Below are 18769 nucleotides of genomic sequence, written 5' to 3' on the forward strand. Positions count from 1 at the left end.
TAAACTTTTATCTTTCCCCATCATTGGATCATGTAGATTACCTGAAGACGCATTAAATGGTCATGGTGCTTAAATTTATTTAGTTATTAATATTTTAAAAGAATTCGATCCGGCAAAACACATGTTAAGTATAGGGAAAAGAGCGGTTTGTTTGGGGTTACTCGTCAGCCCATAGGGTTGCCACAACGGCTTCAATTTTCGTTCCTGATGTCACCTCCTGTTATTCTTTCCTCCATGTCTGCGGTACTTGAACATAAGCACGGTGGTCTTGTTGAAAGGGCACAATAAAATACGCACCTTTCATCGAGTATAATTTCTGCTCTTGTGAAGTAGCCTCAAAGGGACACCTGAATGAGAAGGGGAGTTGCAGCTTGTCAATCACGACACAAAGGGTTTTGAGGAAGGAACTAGCTTTCGCGAGCGTATAAAGGCTTTCTCGCCCAGAAACAAAGCTGCTTGAAAGATACCACTAGGTTATTTTTACTTAAACTATTCAACACTAAATTCTGTTGTTCAAATCACCAAAATTTTACGTCATAATTTTAACCAGTCTACTCTGCAGAACAGTACAAGACTAATGTCCTTCCTTGATAGTATTTTTATGTAAGCAAGAATTTTTTTTGAAATTTTTTTTTCAGAGAAATGTAGCTTGGTTGACTACGTATTATCGCCATAACAATTTATAGTTAACATATTTTGTTAAAATAGTTTCATAAAAATAAATTTGAATTTTAAACAAATCTTAACTCACTTCACAAATGTGAAATTTTTTTTTATAATCTGAATCAGTTGTTTTCCTCTTTGATCAGACGAAATGATTAGGAGTTAGGACACCACAGAATTTATATCAATACATCTATCAACATGAAATAGGGTCGACATGTCCTGTAAAAGTGAAAGAAACATTGTTATTGGACCTGGTTTTCCAGATACAGAAATAGCTTCTAAAAAATTTATGTGGTCTACATATCTTTCTGATTCAGGGGCTTGACTGACAAACTATAACTATACTCACATGAATGAAATTACCATTTTTTGAAATTAAAAAATTTCAATAAGTACCGTAGTATTTTTTTAAATTTGTGTACAAAAGAATTTAAATTTTTTATGCCTTTCCAAGCAAAACTTTTGGAACATTTATCTATTTTTTAGAAAAATTATCCTGCTCCAGATTGAAAATCTGGAACATTTTTTTCTCATGACCATGAACAGTATTATTTTCTTCCAGAAATAGAAAATATTTTTTTTCTTACACACACATTATACATTGTGTGTTTGTGTAAAGTATGTATAAAGTGTCTGTCACATTATACATGAGCTTTCAAATACAAATACAACGCTACAACAGGCAAAATGCCCAACGAGATGGCTGATTAAAAGATGCCCATAAAAATATGGATGTCATATATTTCAAAAAAAAAAAAACAGCAACCCAATTAAAAATGGATTGGATTGGATTTTCAATTTATTGGCGCAAGGACCAATTTGGCCAAACTGCGCCAAAACATGATATAAAAATACGAAAAATGTCCTTCTGTCATGTCAAAAAACTAAAACATATAAAAAGGAACATAAAACGTAAAACAATGACATAAATTGTAAAAACTATAATTTGTCATATAAACCAATGGCCTTGATGAATTTAAAAATGCGAGATGCATCGCTATGGTCATTTAAAATGTCATGAAGTGAAAGATGACTCTGACCAAAAGCGGTCGTAAAATGATGACGATGATGTGAACAAGTAAAAGCATGAGCAATGGTCAATGGACTTTGACAATAAGGGCACTCTGGTTGACTCTCTCGTAATAACAAATATGATTGTGTTAGGCGACTGTGTCCTATGCGCAACCGGGCAAGCAGAACTTCCTCCTTTCGGTTAGTTCTGCAGCTCGAACGCCAAAGGCCAAGTGTAGGCTTGATGGCATGAAGTTTATTATTTATTTGATTGTTCCAGTGCTCCTGCCAGCGGCGATGCATCACTTCCCAGAGGATTGAGAAGTGGTCACTGGCAGGTATCAAAAGGCTATTATCAATGTTAGTTGTTGTTCGAGCTGCGGTGTCTGCTTTTTCGTTGCCCGGTATTCCTACATGACCTGGTACCCCGTAAAATTTTACTGTGGTACCATGATGAGTGAAATAATGTAGTTCATGAAAAATGGCATGAATGAATGGATGAATGTGAAACGTACAGGAACACAGTGCTTGTAATGCGCTGAGAGAGTCGCTATAGATGATGCATCGTCGGTGGCATTTGCGTCGTATATGACGTAGAGCCTGAAGGATTGCGTACAGTTCTGCCGAATATATAGTGAATGTGTCTGGAAGTTTGAAAGATGTGTGGCGTCGCCGCCGACGTGTGGGAAAAGAAAGCCACTTCCTCAGAGCGAGGATTGATGTACGCGCTCAAAGCGCCATCAGGTGATTATTCTAGTTATTGCGCAGTTCGTTTCTCGTCATGTATATAGGATGTTGTGTGAAATAAAGTCCGTCCCTTGTGTAAGATATGTCTCTGTAACTACACGCAACCGATGCATCTCATAATTCCCGATATTGGTGACCTTGGAAAGTCTGATCATCAGTTGAGACATTATATCTAAAAAAAGAAACAGCGGACGCATCTCAACGGAAACAACACGTGCTGTTGAACATTCTCGCCCACGCAAAAGCGAAAGCATGGCGGACGTGGCAGCGGTAAAGATACCACCGTACAATTTCGCCGATCCTACACTGTGGTTCTTGATGTGCGAATCAACTTTCGAACTGGGGATTCCGAAACCGGTAACGGACAGTCGCACAAAATTCAACTACATAGTGGCCCATCTACCACCGGAAGCAGCTTCCGTCATCCGCGATGTCATCACGAATCCAACGGCAACAGATCCCTACGGACACGTGAAATCGGAATTAATCAAGCGCAGTGGTGAATCGTCACAGCAAGAGATACGGAAACTTCTCACTGGGGAGCAACTCGGTGATCGTTGTCCAAGTGAACTTTTGCGCGTCATGCGGCGTCGCGCGGAATCACACAGCGTTCCGGACGAGCTCATGTTGGAACTGTTTCTTCAGCATTTGCCAACATCTGTGCAATCTATCCTGGCTGCAGTCACACCACTAACGTTGGACAAAGCGGCCGAAATCGCCGATCGTGTCATGGACGTAGCACCACAAGCGGTAAGTGCCTGTTCTAACTCTTCCGCGAATTCCATCGAGGAACGTTTGTTGTCGGAAATCGAAAAGCTCCATGTGCGAATCGACGAGATTTCCCGAGGGCGAAGTCGTAGCCCGTACCGAAATCGCTACCCGCGACAGCGTAGCAGATCGAAAAATCGCGACGAGTGTTGGTATCATCGACGATTCGGCACCGATGCCAAGAAATGTGTCTCTCCCTGCAAATATTCGGGAAACGAACTCAGCAAAGAGTAGAGGCGACTTGCTCTTTGCCATCTACGTCACGTCGCCTGTTTGTGAAAGACATGAAAACGAATCTATCTTTCCTCGTTGATACGGGCAGTGATGTTTCGATCTTGCCGGCAAGCCTTTCTCAGCGCAAACAACGGCCTGTTCAAGCGTTCGCAGCCGCGAATTCATCATCCATCGAGGTGTACGGCCAACGTATTCTTTCCGTGGATTTCGGCTTGAGACGAAATTTTTCCTGGCCATTTTACATCGCCAATGTGTCAACTCCTATACTGGGTGCGGACTTCCTTCATTATTTCGACTTAGTCCCGGACCTTCGCAACAAGTTCCTACGTGACTTGAAAACGAAATTGAAACGTCCCGGACGCGTCTCAAACGCAACGTGCATTCATTCGGTGAAAACGATTACCGGTGACTCGGCGTATCACAAGCTGATTTCTGAATTCCCGGAGATCACTAAACTTCCTAATCCAAATGCACCAGTAAAGCACAACACCATCCATCATATATCCACAAAAGGACCGCCTGTGGTGGCGAAACCTCGTAGGTTAGCTCCAGACAGATTAAAAATAGCGAAATCGGAATTTCACAACATGCTGCAACTGGGGCATTTGAGACCTTCGAGGAGTAATTACGCCTCACCACTTCATATGGTACCAAAAAAGGGTACCTTGGAATTTCGACCGGTCGGAGATTTCCGTGCTTTAAATGCACAAACGTTAAAAGACAAATATCCCATTCCTTGCATTGCTGATTTCACTGCTGAACTGCATGGTACTAAAATTTTCAGCCATGTGGATCTCATAAAAGCCTATCATCAGATCCCAATAAATCCTGATGACATCCACAAAACAGCAATATGCACACCTTTCGGATTGTTTGAGAGCACCAGGATGCAATTCGGATTGTGCAACGCTTCTGCAACCTTCCAGCGATTCATCGATGAAGTGACCAGAGGACTTCCTGGAGTTTACGCATTCGTCGACGACATCCTGATTGCATCAAAAGATCCTGATGAACACATCCATCATCTCAAGACTCTCTTCAACAGACTTCAAGAATATGGACTCTGCGTCAACGTCTCCAAGTGCAACTTCGGTAAAGAAACCATCGACTTCCTTGGATTCCGGCTATCTACAAGCGGCATCGAACCTCTGACAGATCGAGTTCAGTGTATCTTGGATTATCCACAGCCAACGACCTTGACACAACTTCGAAGATTTCTCGGTATGTACAATTTTTATCGACGTTTCATTCCGAAAGCTGCCGATTTGTTACATCCGTTAATAAAATTTCTCGAAGGTCATAAAAATAAAAAATCACCTCGTTCTGCTCGTGCCAACGACCAACTCGCGTGGACCGATGAAGCAACAAAGTCGTTCACTTTGGCCAAAGATGCCATGGCAAATGCCACACTCCTGAGACATCCACTTCCTGGAGCTAAATTAAGTGTTTGGGTAGATGCTTCAGATGTCGCAGTGGGTGGTGCTCTCATGCAATTAGCCGACAAATGGGAACCCATCGCATTCTTCTCTATGAAATTGTCCAAAAGTCAAAACAAATGGTCCGCATACGACCGAGAACTATTTGCAATTTATTCATCTATAAAAAAATTCAAGCACATGCTCGAAGGCAGGGAGTTCATTATCTACACAGATCAGAGGCCCCTAATTTATGCCTTCAAGCAAAATCCAAACAAATGTTCGCCGCGACAGCTTCGTCATTTGGACTTGATATCCCAGTATTCAACCGATATCCGTCACGTCCAAGGCTCTCAAAATTATGTCGCAGATGCACTGTCAAGAATCGAAATCGACGCAATAACTGGTTCTAAGGACATTAATTTCAAAGAATTCGGGGAATTTCAATCAAGCGACCCTGAACTGAAAGAAATTTTGAAGGGTAACAACACATCTCTACAGCTGGAACTGAAGCCATGTCATCTAACAGATGGTGAATTATGGTGTGACATTTCAACTGGCTCACCCAGACCTTTCGTTCCAGACTCGTATCGAAAGCTGATTTTTGACCACCTTCACAATCTATCGCATCCCGGAATCGCTGTAACAAAAAACCTCATTTGCTCACGATATGTGTGGCCAAACATGAACAAAAACATCACAGCTTGGGTACGCTGCTGCCAATCATGTCAGCGATCGAAAATCCAGAGGCACACAAAAGCACCTCTGAGCACCTTCGCACTTCCCGACGCTCGTTTTTCACATGTGCACATTGACATTATAGGCCCTTATTCACCATCAAACGGGAACATCTACTGTCTTACCATGATAGACAGATTTACAAGATGGCCCGAAGTAACACCGATACCGGACATACGCGCCGAAACCATCTGCAAAGCATTCTTTGATTCATGGATCAGTCGTTTTGGGTGTCCCTCAACAGTGACCACAGATCGTGGAACTCAATTTGAATCTCATCTCTTCCAGCAGCTCGCAGCACTACTAGGAACAGATCGCATACGAACCACTGCATATCATCCAATTGCCAATGGTCTGGTCGAGCGATTTCATCGCACCCTAAAAAGTGCCATCATTGCTCACGACAATACCAAATGGTCAGAATCGCTTCCGATAGTCCTCCTGGGTCTACGATCCGCTTTCAAGGAGGATCTTCAAGCTACCTGTGCCGAACTGGTGTATGGAACCACTATTAGATTGCCATCTGACCTACTTTCAGATGAGGTGTCCAAATCTACACCAGACGCTACCTATGCATCAATGCTGTCTTCGCTCTTGAGGAGTTTATCACCCGTATCTCCATCTCATAAGAATACTTTCAAGATTTATGTTCATCCTTCCTTAAAATCTTGTTCTCATGTGTTCTTACGCGTAGACAAAGTTCGACCTGCATTAAGCGCACCCTACACTGGACCATATCCTGTAGTGCGAAGGACCGACAAAGTTTTTGTAATCAAAGTAAATGGTAAATCTATCTCAGTGTCTATTGACAGAGTCAAACCTGCATTCGCCATGGATGACAGAGAACCACCTGCAGTCACCGAACTACCAAATGAGATCAGTTCTAAACAGGACTCCAAAAGTCTAGTGTCAACGACAGAAAAAACAGTAACAACTCGTTATGGACGAAGAGTTCATTTTCCAGAACGATTTGTTTCGTATTTTTGATTGCATATGTTTTACACCCATTTATATTCTTGTGTTATGCCTTTACATTTTCGCATATGTGTACATATTATTTTCGCATTTCTCGCATAAGTGTTAATTTACATTATTTATTTTTTCAAATCATTGCAAACATGTTAACATCGTATATATTCGTATTTTTCATTCGTCTTAGCAAAATATTGAATTCTCAGCTGTCGCAAGTATTTATACACACATGCACATTGGTTATTATTTGTTATAATTTTGTATCATCAATATGTGAATGTCAATCTTGTATTTCCTACATTAGCGTTCGCTCGCTCACTGGGGGGATAGTCTGTGGCGTCGCCGCCGACGTGTGGGAAAAGAAAGCCACTTCCTCAGAGCGAGGATTGATGTACGCGTTCAAAGCGCCATCAGGTGATTATTCTAGTTATTGCGCAGTTCGTTTCTCGTCATGTATATAGGATGTTGTGTGAAATAAAGTCCGTCCCTTGTGTAAGATATGTCTCTGTAACTACACGCAACCGATGCATCTCATAATTCCCGATAGATGTCTCCTCACAGCAGATGTAGGCACAACCGACATGGCCAGTGCTCTTGGAGCCGTCGGTATATATGGGGAAGTACCTGTTGTACCTACCCCTGTGCCTAAAGAAAATCTGTCGATATATGACATCTGCTGTGGTGGCTCTAGGGTATAATGATAATGAAAGAGGGACATCTGGCAGAGACTGCTCCCATGGTGCCAGTTGCCAAGCAACTGGGGCCACACGACTGATGTCTAATTCTAGTTCTTCCACAAGTGCCCACATACGAAGACCGTAAGACGGGACACATGAAGGGCGAGCAGCAAAAAATCTATGAAATGACGGATTGAAAATGACATTATGAAGTGGATGACCTGGTAAAGATTTCATTTTAATATAATATTTCAAAGAAAGCTGTTGGCGTCTTGTTGTAATAGATGCCTCCTTGCATTCAACATACAGCCTCTCCATAGGGGAAGTCCGGAAAGCTCCAGAAGAAATGCGGAGAGCAAGATGATGAACTGGGTCGAGCACACTCAGATAGCTCCGAGGTGCTGACCCGTATACAATGGAACCGTAGTCGAGCTTTGATCTTATTAGAGCTTTATACAAGTGAATGAGTGACTTACGGTCTGCTCCCCATGATGTAGACGAGATGACCTTCAAGAGGTTCATCGTCTTCATGCAACGAGCTCTTAATTGCGCAATATGAGGTTTGAAAGTCAGTTTTTTATCGAATGTGACGCCGAGGAATTTTGTATTTTCTACTATTGGTATTTGACTATTGTTTAGAAACAATTGTGGGTCATCATGTAGGTCTCGACGCCGACAAAAGTGCATAGCGACAGTCTTGTCAGCGGAGAATGAGAAGCCGTTATTATGTGCCCATTTGCTGATTTTGTTGAGTGCGGTTTGTAATTGTCTCTCGGCTGTCCTCATATTTACTGATTGATATGACATCAACAGATCATCCACGTAAAGTGCGCCAGTGACAGACAACGGGAGTTGGTTCAACACACCGTTGAGTCTTAAAATAAACAGTGTAACACTTAAAATACTACCTTGAGGTACACCTTGTTCTTGAATTTGGGGAGCTGATAACGTGCTTCCGATACGTACCTGAAAGATGCGGCGAGCAAGGAAGTTCTTAATGAAAATGGGCAAGTTGCCCCGCAAGCCGCTATTATAGAGGTCGGAAAGAATTCCGTGCCTCCAAGTACGGTCGTAGGCCTTTTCTATATCGAAAAATATGGCTAGCATATGCTCCCTCTTCACAAATGCTTGTCTTATTGATGTCTCAAGGCGTAACAAATTGCATGTTGTTGACCTGAACCGTCTAAAGCCGCTTTGATGTTTAGATAAAATATTGTTAACCTCAAGGTAGTGCATAAGGCGATAGTTGACCATGCGTTCCATGAGCTTACATAAACAACTGGTCAAAGCAATAGGTCTGTAACTGTTCGGTTGTTGAGGATTTTTGCCAGGCTTCGGGAATGCAAGAACTATGGCTGCTCGCCAGGTGTCAGGAAACGAATGACTGACCCAGATCCGATTAAATAATATGAGTAAATGCGAGAGTGATTCAGATGAGAGATGCCGAATCATGGAGTAATGAATGGCATCGGGCCCTACAGCTGAGTCAGGACTTCGTTGCAAGGCCGTCGTCAGTTTATGAAGGGTGAACAATGAGTTGTACCCCTCCGGTGTAAAAGGCCGGAAGGTGTACGATGTACGTTCGGCTGATGATTTAATGGGATGAAACGATGGGGGATAGTTCGCATCGCTGGAAACAGCGGCGAAATGGGCGGCGATGGTGTCCGCAATATCCCTGACATCGCTGATGATAGTGCCATTGGTATTTAAAATGGTGATGGGATGAGACTGATAATGACCATTGATTTTTCGGATCCGGTCCCAAATGATTTTGGATGAAGTTGATGAATTGATTCCCGTCGTAAACTTTTGCCAGGACTCGCGTTGGGCCTGGCGCCTGGTTCTTCTCGCTATCGCCTTTGCTTTCAAAAATGCCAACTTGTTGTCATGGGTAGGATACCGCCGGTACCTACTCCATGCTTTCTTTTGTGCTTTAATCGTAAGATTACATTCGTGGTTCCACCAAGGTTTAGGAAATTTAGGAAGTTTCGAGGAGACTTTGGGTATTGTTTCATTTGCTGCAGAGATGATACAACTGGTCACAAGATCGACACAGTGGTCGACTTCGGCTTGCGAAACCATATCCTCCGTGATTTTTGCCTTGACCGTGAAGTCTGCCCATCGGGCGGCCACAAGCTTCCACCGAGGAGGACCCTCAGGTATGCTATGGCTTCGATCAAGGCACTTAACCACTAGAGGAAAACGATTGCTCCCGTGGAGGTCCGGATCAACCGACCAGGACCAGTTGGGCAAGAGTGAAGGTGAACATAACGACAAATCTATTGCAGTGAAACTATTGTTTGGGGCATGGAAATGAGTGAAACTACCATCATTCATGATGGCGAGGTCCATATTGTCTAACAGCCGTTCAATCATTTCCCCACGTGGGGTGCTGTTAGATCCCCAAATCATATTATGCGCATTGAAGTCTCCAAGAAGAAAAAATGGTGGAGGTAATTGATCAATCAGATCTTCTAGATCTCTCTGTAAGATGGTGTCATTTGGTGGTAAATAAATGGAACAGATGGTAATTCTTAGGCCTATAGAGATTTCCACCGCGATGGCTTGCAGGTTCGTGCGCAGCGTTAAAACGCGCGACGATACGTGATGTGGTACCAGCAGAGCAACACCGCGGCTGGCTCTACTCCCGTCATCGTAACCAATACGGAACAGGGAATGTCGCCTGATGTTCCATGTCTCCGAGGGCTTCGTAAAAGTTTCCTGGAGTGCCACGCAAACAGGATGATAGTGATTGATCAAATCCTTGAGATATTCATAATTGGATCTAAGACCACGAATGTTCCATTGAATAATGTTGGCCATAAATTTCAAATAGATGTAGACGGTTCAAGGTCTTTGAACTTATTTCGGTCCAATTTCCGGCGAGTAGTACCGGATTCTGTAGGATTATCGAGATCCATGTCACCAATTGATTTGTCATCAAGAAGTGACATGTTTTGTAATGTAGGGTTCTTCTTTGCTCTCTGAATGGCTTTTCTTGAATATCCGGTCTTGAATAGTTTAATTTTAGATTTATTTCCACTATTGATTTTTGGCTTAGTAGCTGTAGTTACTTTGAATGTGTTCGCTGTTGCTTTTCCTGCTTCTTCGGAGGTGGTGGACTCCTTCCGTAATCCAGCAGAGCAACAGCAGCCACAACTATTACATGGTTGGTTAGATGATGTTTGAGTGGATGTATCAGCTATGGGTTCAGTCTGAGTTGTTACAGATGCTTTGGTGATTGTTAGTCTTATTAGCTGTTGATGGATTTGTTAGCATATTAGAGTATGATCTATTAGCTATTGGAGTTTGGTTAGAGATTATACGACGGCGTGCTCCAATATATGAGATGTTATTGAGAACCTTGATCTTCTGGATCTCTTTCTCTTCATTCCATTTCGGACATTTCCTGTCAAATGCGGGTGGTCGCCACCGCAATTGACGCACTTGAATGGTGAATTAGTGCAGCTGTCCGAAATGTGGTCCCTCTCGCCGCACTTTGCGCAGGTGGGTTGACTACGGCACGCCATTCGTGAGTGACCGAATTTTTGGCAGTTGAAACATCTTACAGGGTTAGGTATGTATGGCCGGATATGAAGGTTATAGTAACCGATTTTGACATCTTTCGGCAATGTTGGGGATGAAAATGTCAGGATTATATTACGTGATGGAGCTAGATTGCCATCTTTGCGGCTCATGATATGTTTGGCAGATGTTACGCCTTGAGACGCTAGCTCCTGGGTTAGTTCATCTTCATCCATGTTAATTAAGTTAGGGTCTGAGATGACGCCACGTGAATAATTCAGCGTGGGATGGATTTTGACTGTTATGGGAATGTCCCCGAAAGATGTGAGCTTTTGAATGACTTCGGCTTGTTTGGGAGTGTCAGTTTCGACGAGAAGGTCTCCTGAACGGAGAGCCTTCACTGATTTCAGAGTTCCAACTGCGCCATAGAGAGCTTTATCTATCAAGAATGATGATACTTTTGACAGCTGTTTATCGGTATCAGAACTATGCAAAAAGAAGAATGAGACAGTAGATAGATTTGAAGAAGCGGTTTCTGTGACAATTGTTTCACTAAGAGCAGTTCTTTGACGTTTTGGTGAATTTTTTTGTTTTTCCCATATTTGAATGGGTATTGTTCCACTCCCACCCACCATGCCCACCATGGAGCCCTACGAGGGAACGCGCACACGTAACCGGTGAAGGTTAGTAGCAACGTCAGGTTAGGTGAGAGCTATACACCACCGAAACAGGCGAGCAGACGCATTCAAGATCCAAGATCGTTGTGAAGCAGCACCAACAAACCTCAACGACGTCCGGCAGGCCCGGCCCCTCTACCTGCCCAGTAGTGTAACCCCTTCAGCCACCGAGGCGACCACAGCCGATTGACCTGGACGGGGCTAATCCAAGCCTCCCGTTTCGGCTGAATCCGAGGCCAAAGCTAGCGCATCAGTCTAACCAGGATCCCCATCTCCAGCCTCACGGGTCTCCACGCACGGCAAACACGCAGGTAGACAGCATCTCGGATAGGGCATACGCTAGAAGCAATGCCCCGTCTGGGAGGACCCCTCCCCACCTAAGCGGGGCCCACAATGAGGGGTTGGACACAAAAGACAAAAACATGTACAGGACAAAACGAGATGCAAGACATGTACTGCAAGATGTGTAGAAATAAACATGTAATTTGGGCTATTGAAGGTGAATTATATGAGCACAAAAAGCGATGACAATGACGTGTGATAGATTTGGCGTTTCCCAGGGTGCACCACGAGGAGGCCTATCACATTACACCCCAATTAAAAATGCAATTAACACAAATTATAAACAATATATACACATGATAAAATAGTATACAATGCCCATAAAGAATACTTATGGTTGTCTTATTCTAAGAATGGATAGAGCTTCTCGATTTACCCCAACATGTTTATCGTATTTCTTTTTAAACGTGTCAATTGTGTTACAATTAAGTACCTCCGGGGGTAAGCTATTCCATTTATTAACAACCCTATTAGAGAAAAATTCCCTGCGACACCATAACCTTGCATTGTCCCTCACCAATCGATACTGATGTCCCCTTGTAAAAGCAGTCGATTGGCGGTGTACTAAAAGTTCATGGTCCATCCTATCCATCCCATTGAAAATTTTGAACATTTCGATCATGTCTCCTCTACACCTGCATTCATCCAATGTAAACATATTCAAAAAATGAAGTCTCTCTTCATAACTCAAGCCCTGTGTGCCAATAAGGACACGCGTAGCTCTTCTCTGCACCCCTTCAACCAAGTCTATGTCCCTCTGTAGGTATGGTCTCCAAAACCTTACAGCATACTCCAGTCCAGGACGAACTAATCCTCGAAAAAGCGGAAGAATGACTTTAGGAGAACGCGAAGAGACCTTTTTGAAAATGAGACCAAGCATTCTATTCGCTTTTTTGACCACCGCTGAACAATGTTCAGAAAACCTAAGTCGCTCGTCAATGAGAATTCCCAAATCGGTGACCCTAGTTGCATCCGGGATAGTGACACCATTCAACTCGTAAGATAACCGTGGGTTGTTCGAACCAAAATGAGTGACCATGCACTTTTCAATGCTAAACGTCATGCTCCATTCATTTGCCCATGCTGCAATCCTGTTTAAGTTGGTCTGGAGCAACTCCCTATCACTTTCATTCCCGATTACCCACATTAGCTTCACATCATCTGCGAATTTGCTAGTAATTCCATCGATAACCTGATCGAGTTTATCGATAAAAAGTGAAAAAAGTATGGAGGCCAAGGACACTTCCTTGAGGAACTCCACTTGTGACGTCTGTCAAACCAGAGAATTCCCCGTTCACCATAACTCGTTGCGACCTATCTCTTAACCACGATTCTATCCAATTCAGCAAGTTGCCCCCTATTCCCATCTCGTGTAATCGCTTCAAGAGTTTGCCATGTTGGACCCGAACGAATGCCTTCTGGAAATCAAGGTAAACAACGTCTACATTTTTGCTCTTACCCAAAGCCTTAGTCACGTGATCATAGAAGCAAAGGAGGTTAGTTACACATGACTTCCCCTTCCTGAACCCATGCTGATTATCCGACAATACATTATTCTCGTCTATCCACTTCACAAACTGCCTTTTGATGATAATTTCCAAAATTTTCGAGAGGGAGCTCGTCAAACTCACTGGACGATAATTTGACACCGCTTCTCTACTACCCTTCTTAAATATCGGAACAACGTTACCAAGTTTCCAATCTCTAGGGGCGACTATCACATTCCCTGAGGACCGTGGGATAGATATCATCTGGTCCTGGTGCTTTGCTTGCACATACATTTCTTAGAAGATTTAGGACCTCCACGTTTTCTACTTGAATATCGTGGAAGGTTTTATTACCCCATGCAACACCCGCATATCGAATATCATTATCTCCATTAAAAACCGACGCGAAAAAGTCATTGAAAGCACTACACATGCCTACATTTCTCTCTACCCTAGAGCCTCCTATCGAGAGGGTGCCAACTGTCCCCTTACATCCATTATTGACGTATCAAAAAATGATTTTGGTTCAGATCCAATGTTATCTGCCAACCTAGATTCAACTTCCTTTTATCCCTTATCGCTTTCTTCAACAGTCTTCTTTTATTAGTAAACAATGATAGGTCACCTCGTCCACTTTTATACTCTCTGAATGCCATTTTCTTTTCATGATAAAGGTTCCGCACGTTATCCGTGAATCATAGAGGGTGCGATGCACAAACACGCTTTTTCGAACAAAGGGTATAACGTCGTGCAAACCAGAGGACAGCTTCGTACTAAATTCTTCCCATTGACTTACCACCCCTACTGATTCCAACCGGTCTTTGAAAACTTCCGCTAACCTTCTTTTCAAAACATCAAAGTTAGTTCTCCGAAAACAAGGAACCAATCTTTTGTTATCAACCTTACCCGAGGAAAAGTTACAGTGAAATCTGACGATACGATGATCACTGGAAGAAAAGTTTTCCCCCACTGAATCATGTTCAACTAGATCCTCAGAACTAGTAAGAACTAAATCCAAAATAGTAGTACTCCTAGTGGCTTCTGATACATTCTGATACAAAAAATTTTCGAGCACCAACTTAAGAAAGTCTCTTTCATACTGATTTCCAAATGAAAGGTTCTCCCAATCAATACCTGGGTAATTGAAATTGTCTAGTATGAGAACCCTCTTACGCTTACACTGTAGGAAATTTCATCATGCAATTTGGCGATGTAGTTTGGATCCCTATTCGGTGGATTGTAACAAACACCAACAATAAGTTTATGACGTCTTTGGTTCTCAAGTTCAACCCATATGGTTTCAATATCACTTCTCTGCACGTTACACTCACTAGTCTTCAAACAGAATTTCACGTATATCAACACTCCACCCCCTTTCCTATCAGATCTATTTCTCAAAAAGGTATCGTATCCTGAGATGTGTAAGAAAGGTTCATCCCCATCGTTTGCCCAAGATTCTGTAATGGCTATAATATCCAAGCCCTCCACAACTATCATAGTTTCTAAAAAATCTTTCTTATTACCCAAGCTCCTGGCATTTATGAAACACACATTTTAATTTGCCCGGTGGTTTAGTGTCAATCGAGAAGCCATCCAAGTCAGAGGTGGTTAATTCCCCGTCAGTACTGTTGTGATTACCATTAACTAACCCGCATTCCCGACTACGTGGTCTGGGAGTAAAAAACCTGACCTAAGACTATCGCAGACCCCCCTCTTATTTAGATGGATCCCATCCGAACGAAGCCACCTATCGGTAAATGCGGGAAGCTTCAAGAGCGTGACCCCAAGTGAGGAGCAAATGTCCTTCAGGCCTATATTGAATTGGTGGATCCTACTCCTATATCCTCTACTACCCCTTGGCAGCACTGGAATCACTGCCACATCTGAACCCCCCTCCCTAGCGGATAATAGTACATCCTGGTACTCTGACAGAGACTCACTACTATTCGCTCCTACCTGATTTGTTCCCACCCACAGAATCGCCCGCAAGGGCAACTTTCGGCGATGAAAAACGTCTGGAACGTTGCCAATCTTCCCCCCAGGAAGGCAACAGCGCTCGAAACCCCGAAAATCCCTACACACTCGGTTCCCAAGTTCCCTAACCATAGAATCGCCGATGATTAAACCCCTATCACTATCCCCCTCTACCTCATCCACGACCACCCATTCGCCCTCTAAACTGTCGTTGTTCGTGGAGATTGCTTCTTCATCAACGGGTGGCTCGACGACCAGAGGCTCCGTTATAACCGGGCCCTCTGGCACCCTAACTTTTTCCCGTAAAGTTTCGACCTCGAGTTCCAGCCTTTTCCTATCCAAGCACCCTCTACAGTTGAAACTATCAGCTACTATGCCCCTAGACCAGGGAAATCTCCCGTCGCAAGCTCTACACAACACTAGTCGCGGTAGAGGCATACTAACACTATTGCTAAAGCTAGATAATAATAATAATTAAAAATAGGAAAATGAAAAACGTTAATAGGAAATTAAAATAATGCAAATATGCGAAATATGCATAAGAGATTGTACGAAAAAATTACTCAGATGCTCAACACTAAATCACGAAGAATAAAATAAATATACAAATAAAGAATAGAACACACTCTAAAAAAAGTATTAAGCTACAAAGTACAATTTTTACTTCTTAGAATTAGCTAACTATCTCAAATCACACTAACACTACAACTATAGGCCCAAGTGGAAGGAAAAACAAAGTTATTGAGAGAACCTGGGAAAAAGTATACACTGTTTGCTAACCCTAACGTCCAAAAAACCTACGAATTTATATCAGGGAAGCGAGAAAACACAAACCTCTCTGGCAAAAATTCAATGAAAATGAAATGCGAACGAGGAAAAAAAAAGTCGACCGAAAATACACAACGAAAATTTAAAAAAAATTGAGAGCAATGTAATAAAAAAAACCACTTATCTCGCAATCCAGCGTGTGCTAGAAAAAAAAGAGAACACCGCAGAATATGACCCAAAAATAAACAACACTCTAAGTAAAACTCTTGAGAACGAAGAAAAACACAAAGAAAGACACAAAATGGCGCACTGACGTTGCGGATGATCCTTCGGTAATCCCCCGGCAACGGTTTCGGATAAAACTTCTTCTATTGGTCGGTGAGCGGAGCGCGATAAAAGCACGTCCGTTCCCAACCACGGCGAAGACGATGACGATACTTTCCCAGTATCATTATCACCAATTATTTTATTTAAATTAACATTAACTAGAGTGTTTATCAATTGTAAATTTACATTAATTACAAGTAAAAACGTGCTGCCCTGACATGTCTACCCCCTCAACGTCCGTGAAAATGAATTGAAATATTACAATTGTATATATGTCTATCTATATCTATCTTCAAAGCACATTATTATTACCCCTACCAATGTCAGGCTCTTTCCCCTTCAGTGAAATTTCGCGCAATTTTACGGTTCTGTGGTGAAATGAAAATTACGGATGAATGACTGACTATAGCCCTGATAAATCAATTCTTTTATCATGTCCTAGAAAATAATATAAAATGAAGGAAATTTTTCACTTACCTGTTGCTGTCTTTCGGAAATTTATACATGTGAACACCAGTCTTCGAGTTCATTTTGCAACCATCAAATCTGCAATAAAACTTCGGATACGCGGACATATTCAATAAATATAGCTACAAGGTATGTAGAGAATTTTAGTTGGCCCTTAGAAGGGCCTTTTTTAGAATTTTAAAGATTAAAATTTGCCAAAAAAATCAAGAGCAATAGCTAACCAACCTAACCAAGCGTCTTCACGTGAGTAAAGTAAACAAAATGGCGTGGAGGGGAAAAAAGACGATTCCTTCCCGACGCAAGCAGCCAATCAAAGGCCAGCATCAGGAGTTTGTCCTTCCTCAACAGAGAGGGCGCTGATGTCATGTTTGGATTCCGGTTTTTCCATAGGACTGTTCACGCTTACTCTTAATGCAGCTTTGCCCAGAAATGACATGTAAAATTTGAGCGTCTAAAGGCGCTCCTACCGAAAAGATTGTTAAAGGCTATATAACTATCAATATAAATTAGAACGGACATTGTATCTTCTGAAATTTCATCATCATCATAAGTGTTAAAAACATTGTAAAAAAGTTCTGGTATTTTTAATCTTTTCGTATAGTTATTAAGTTCTGAACAATTGAGGTCTTTCAATTTAAAATCTCTCTTTTTCTGTGAGTGCAAGCTAATCGTGCTCAGAATCCTCAATTTTTTTTCGGCCTCCATTACCTGCAAACAAGAAACATTATAATTCCCTCCACTCATCTGGCGATATTGCCCAAAACGTGCTTCAAGACTGTAGGTCGGAAATTTCCCTGCATTATATATGAACAGCCCAATGTGTCAAAAACATATTTGACAACTTCAATTAAACTTTCAGTTGTCAACTGGAGTGCAAAAAAATGTATCTTTTGATAGCATGCCACCTCTTCCGGGAATACCTAGCTTTTTCTTCTCTGGAGCTTTCAAAGCTGACAATTCGTACCACTTTTTCAACCATGAATTGAATGCTATTAAGAAGGTTACATTGTTATCGTTTACTGATTTAATGGGGTATGACATATTTTTATATATTTTTTAAAAACTTTTGGTTTTTCCTCTTCTGATATTACCTAGAAACTATGTAGGCCTACTTATTTGTAATGTAATTATCTGTAAAAATTCTAGGGTTTCGGCCTAAACGAATAAATTATCGTAATGATTAGAAAAACATCCTCAAAAATGTAAGATGCCGTCATAAAACCATAGATGGTCTTCTCCCTCACCCCAACCGCAACCGTGCCCCAGTCAGTTCTTCGCATTAGCAACCTCGTTGAAGAAAAACTCCCAGCGATACCATAACCTTGAATTGTCCCTTACTAACCGATACTGGTGTCCCCTTGTCGAAGCAGCTAATTAACGTTATATTAATTAACTCACGTACCATCCTACCCATCCCGTTGAAACTTTGACCATATCCCCAAAACTGGAGATCGGCAATGTGACTACTACAGTCGAATCCCGTTTTAACGAATACCGTTATAGCGAAAATCTCGTTTTAACGAACACTTTTCTAATCCCCCAAGTAAGTTTACATAGGAACAATGCTAGGTAACCTGGAATTCCTTTATAACGAAATTTCGTTTAAACGAAGTGATTCCTCCGGTCTCTTGGCGTTCGTCATAACGGGATTCGACTGTAGTAGCATTTCACTAGCTTTTAGCTACTGCTCTCTTCCCTGTCCCAGCTTTCTTCATCGCTGTTCTACCGTGTCCATTCAAATATTTTTCTTTCTCTTTGTATTTTCTTTCAAATATTGTAAAATATGTTATTTAATTGTAAACTAATTTTTGTATGGACAAACAAATTATGAATTATGTAGTACTTTCCATACATGCACCTCGTCCATATTCCTCTGTGGAACTGCTAACGCATTGGTGCATTTTGGAATGTGCATGTTCGTGTTGTGACCCTTATAAGAGAAGTTTGTTTCTGTGTAATGCTTGTTATTTTGC

The 18769-nt window shown here is 42.0% G+C and overlaps 2 protein-coding genes across 3 annotated transcripts in view; both read left to right on the forward strand.

Annotated features, from left to right (window-relative positions):
• The window catches only part of LOC149065947 (glutamate receptor ionotropic, delta-1-like), a 188752-nt gene that overhangs the window by 44840 nt on the left and 125143 nt on the right, over positions 1-18769 (forward strand). The window lies entirely within an intron of this gene.
• Positions 2349-3542, forward strand: LOC149065948 (uncharacterized). Its single transcript, XM_089253368.1, has one exon. It carries the CDS (start codon positions 2677-2679, stop codon positions 3424-3426), a length of 750 nt encoding a protein of 249 aa, XP_089109494.1. The 5' UTR covers positions 2349-2676; the 3' UTR covers positions 3427-3542.

The sequence above is a fragment of the Pholcus phalangioides genome, unplaced genomic scaffold (genome assembly GCF_987345545.1).
Source record: "Pholcus phalangioides strain wild (caught in Gottingen) unplaced genomic scaffold, Ppha-v1.0 ptg000037l_1, whole genome shotgun sequence".
Lineage (NCBI taxonomy): Eukaryota > Metazoa > Arthropoda > Arachnida > Araneae > Pholcidae > Pholcus > Pholcus phalangioides.

What these genes read in the sequence shown, in the direction of transcription:
- LOC149065948 (XM_089253368.1), top strand. Translation starts at nt 2,677, where the DNA reads ATGGCGGACGTGGCAGCGGTAAAGATACCACCGTACAATTTCGCCGAT.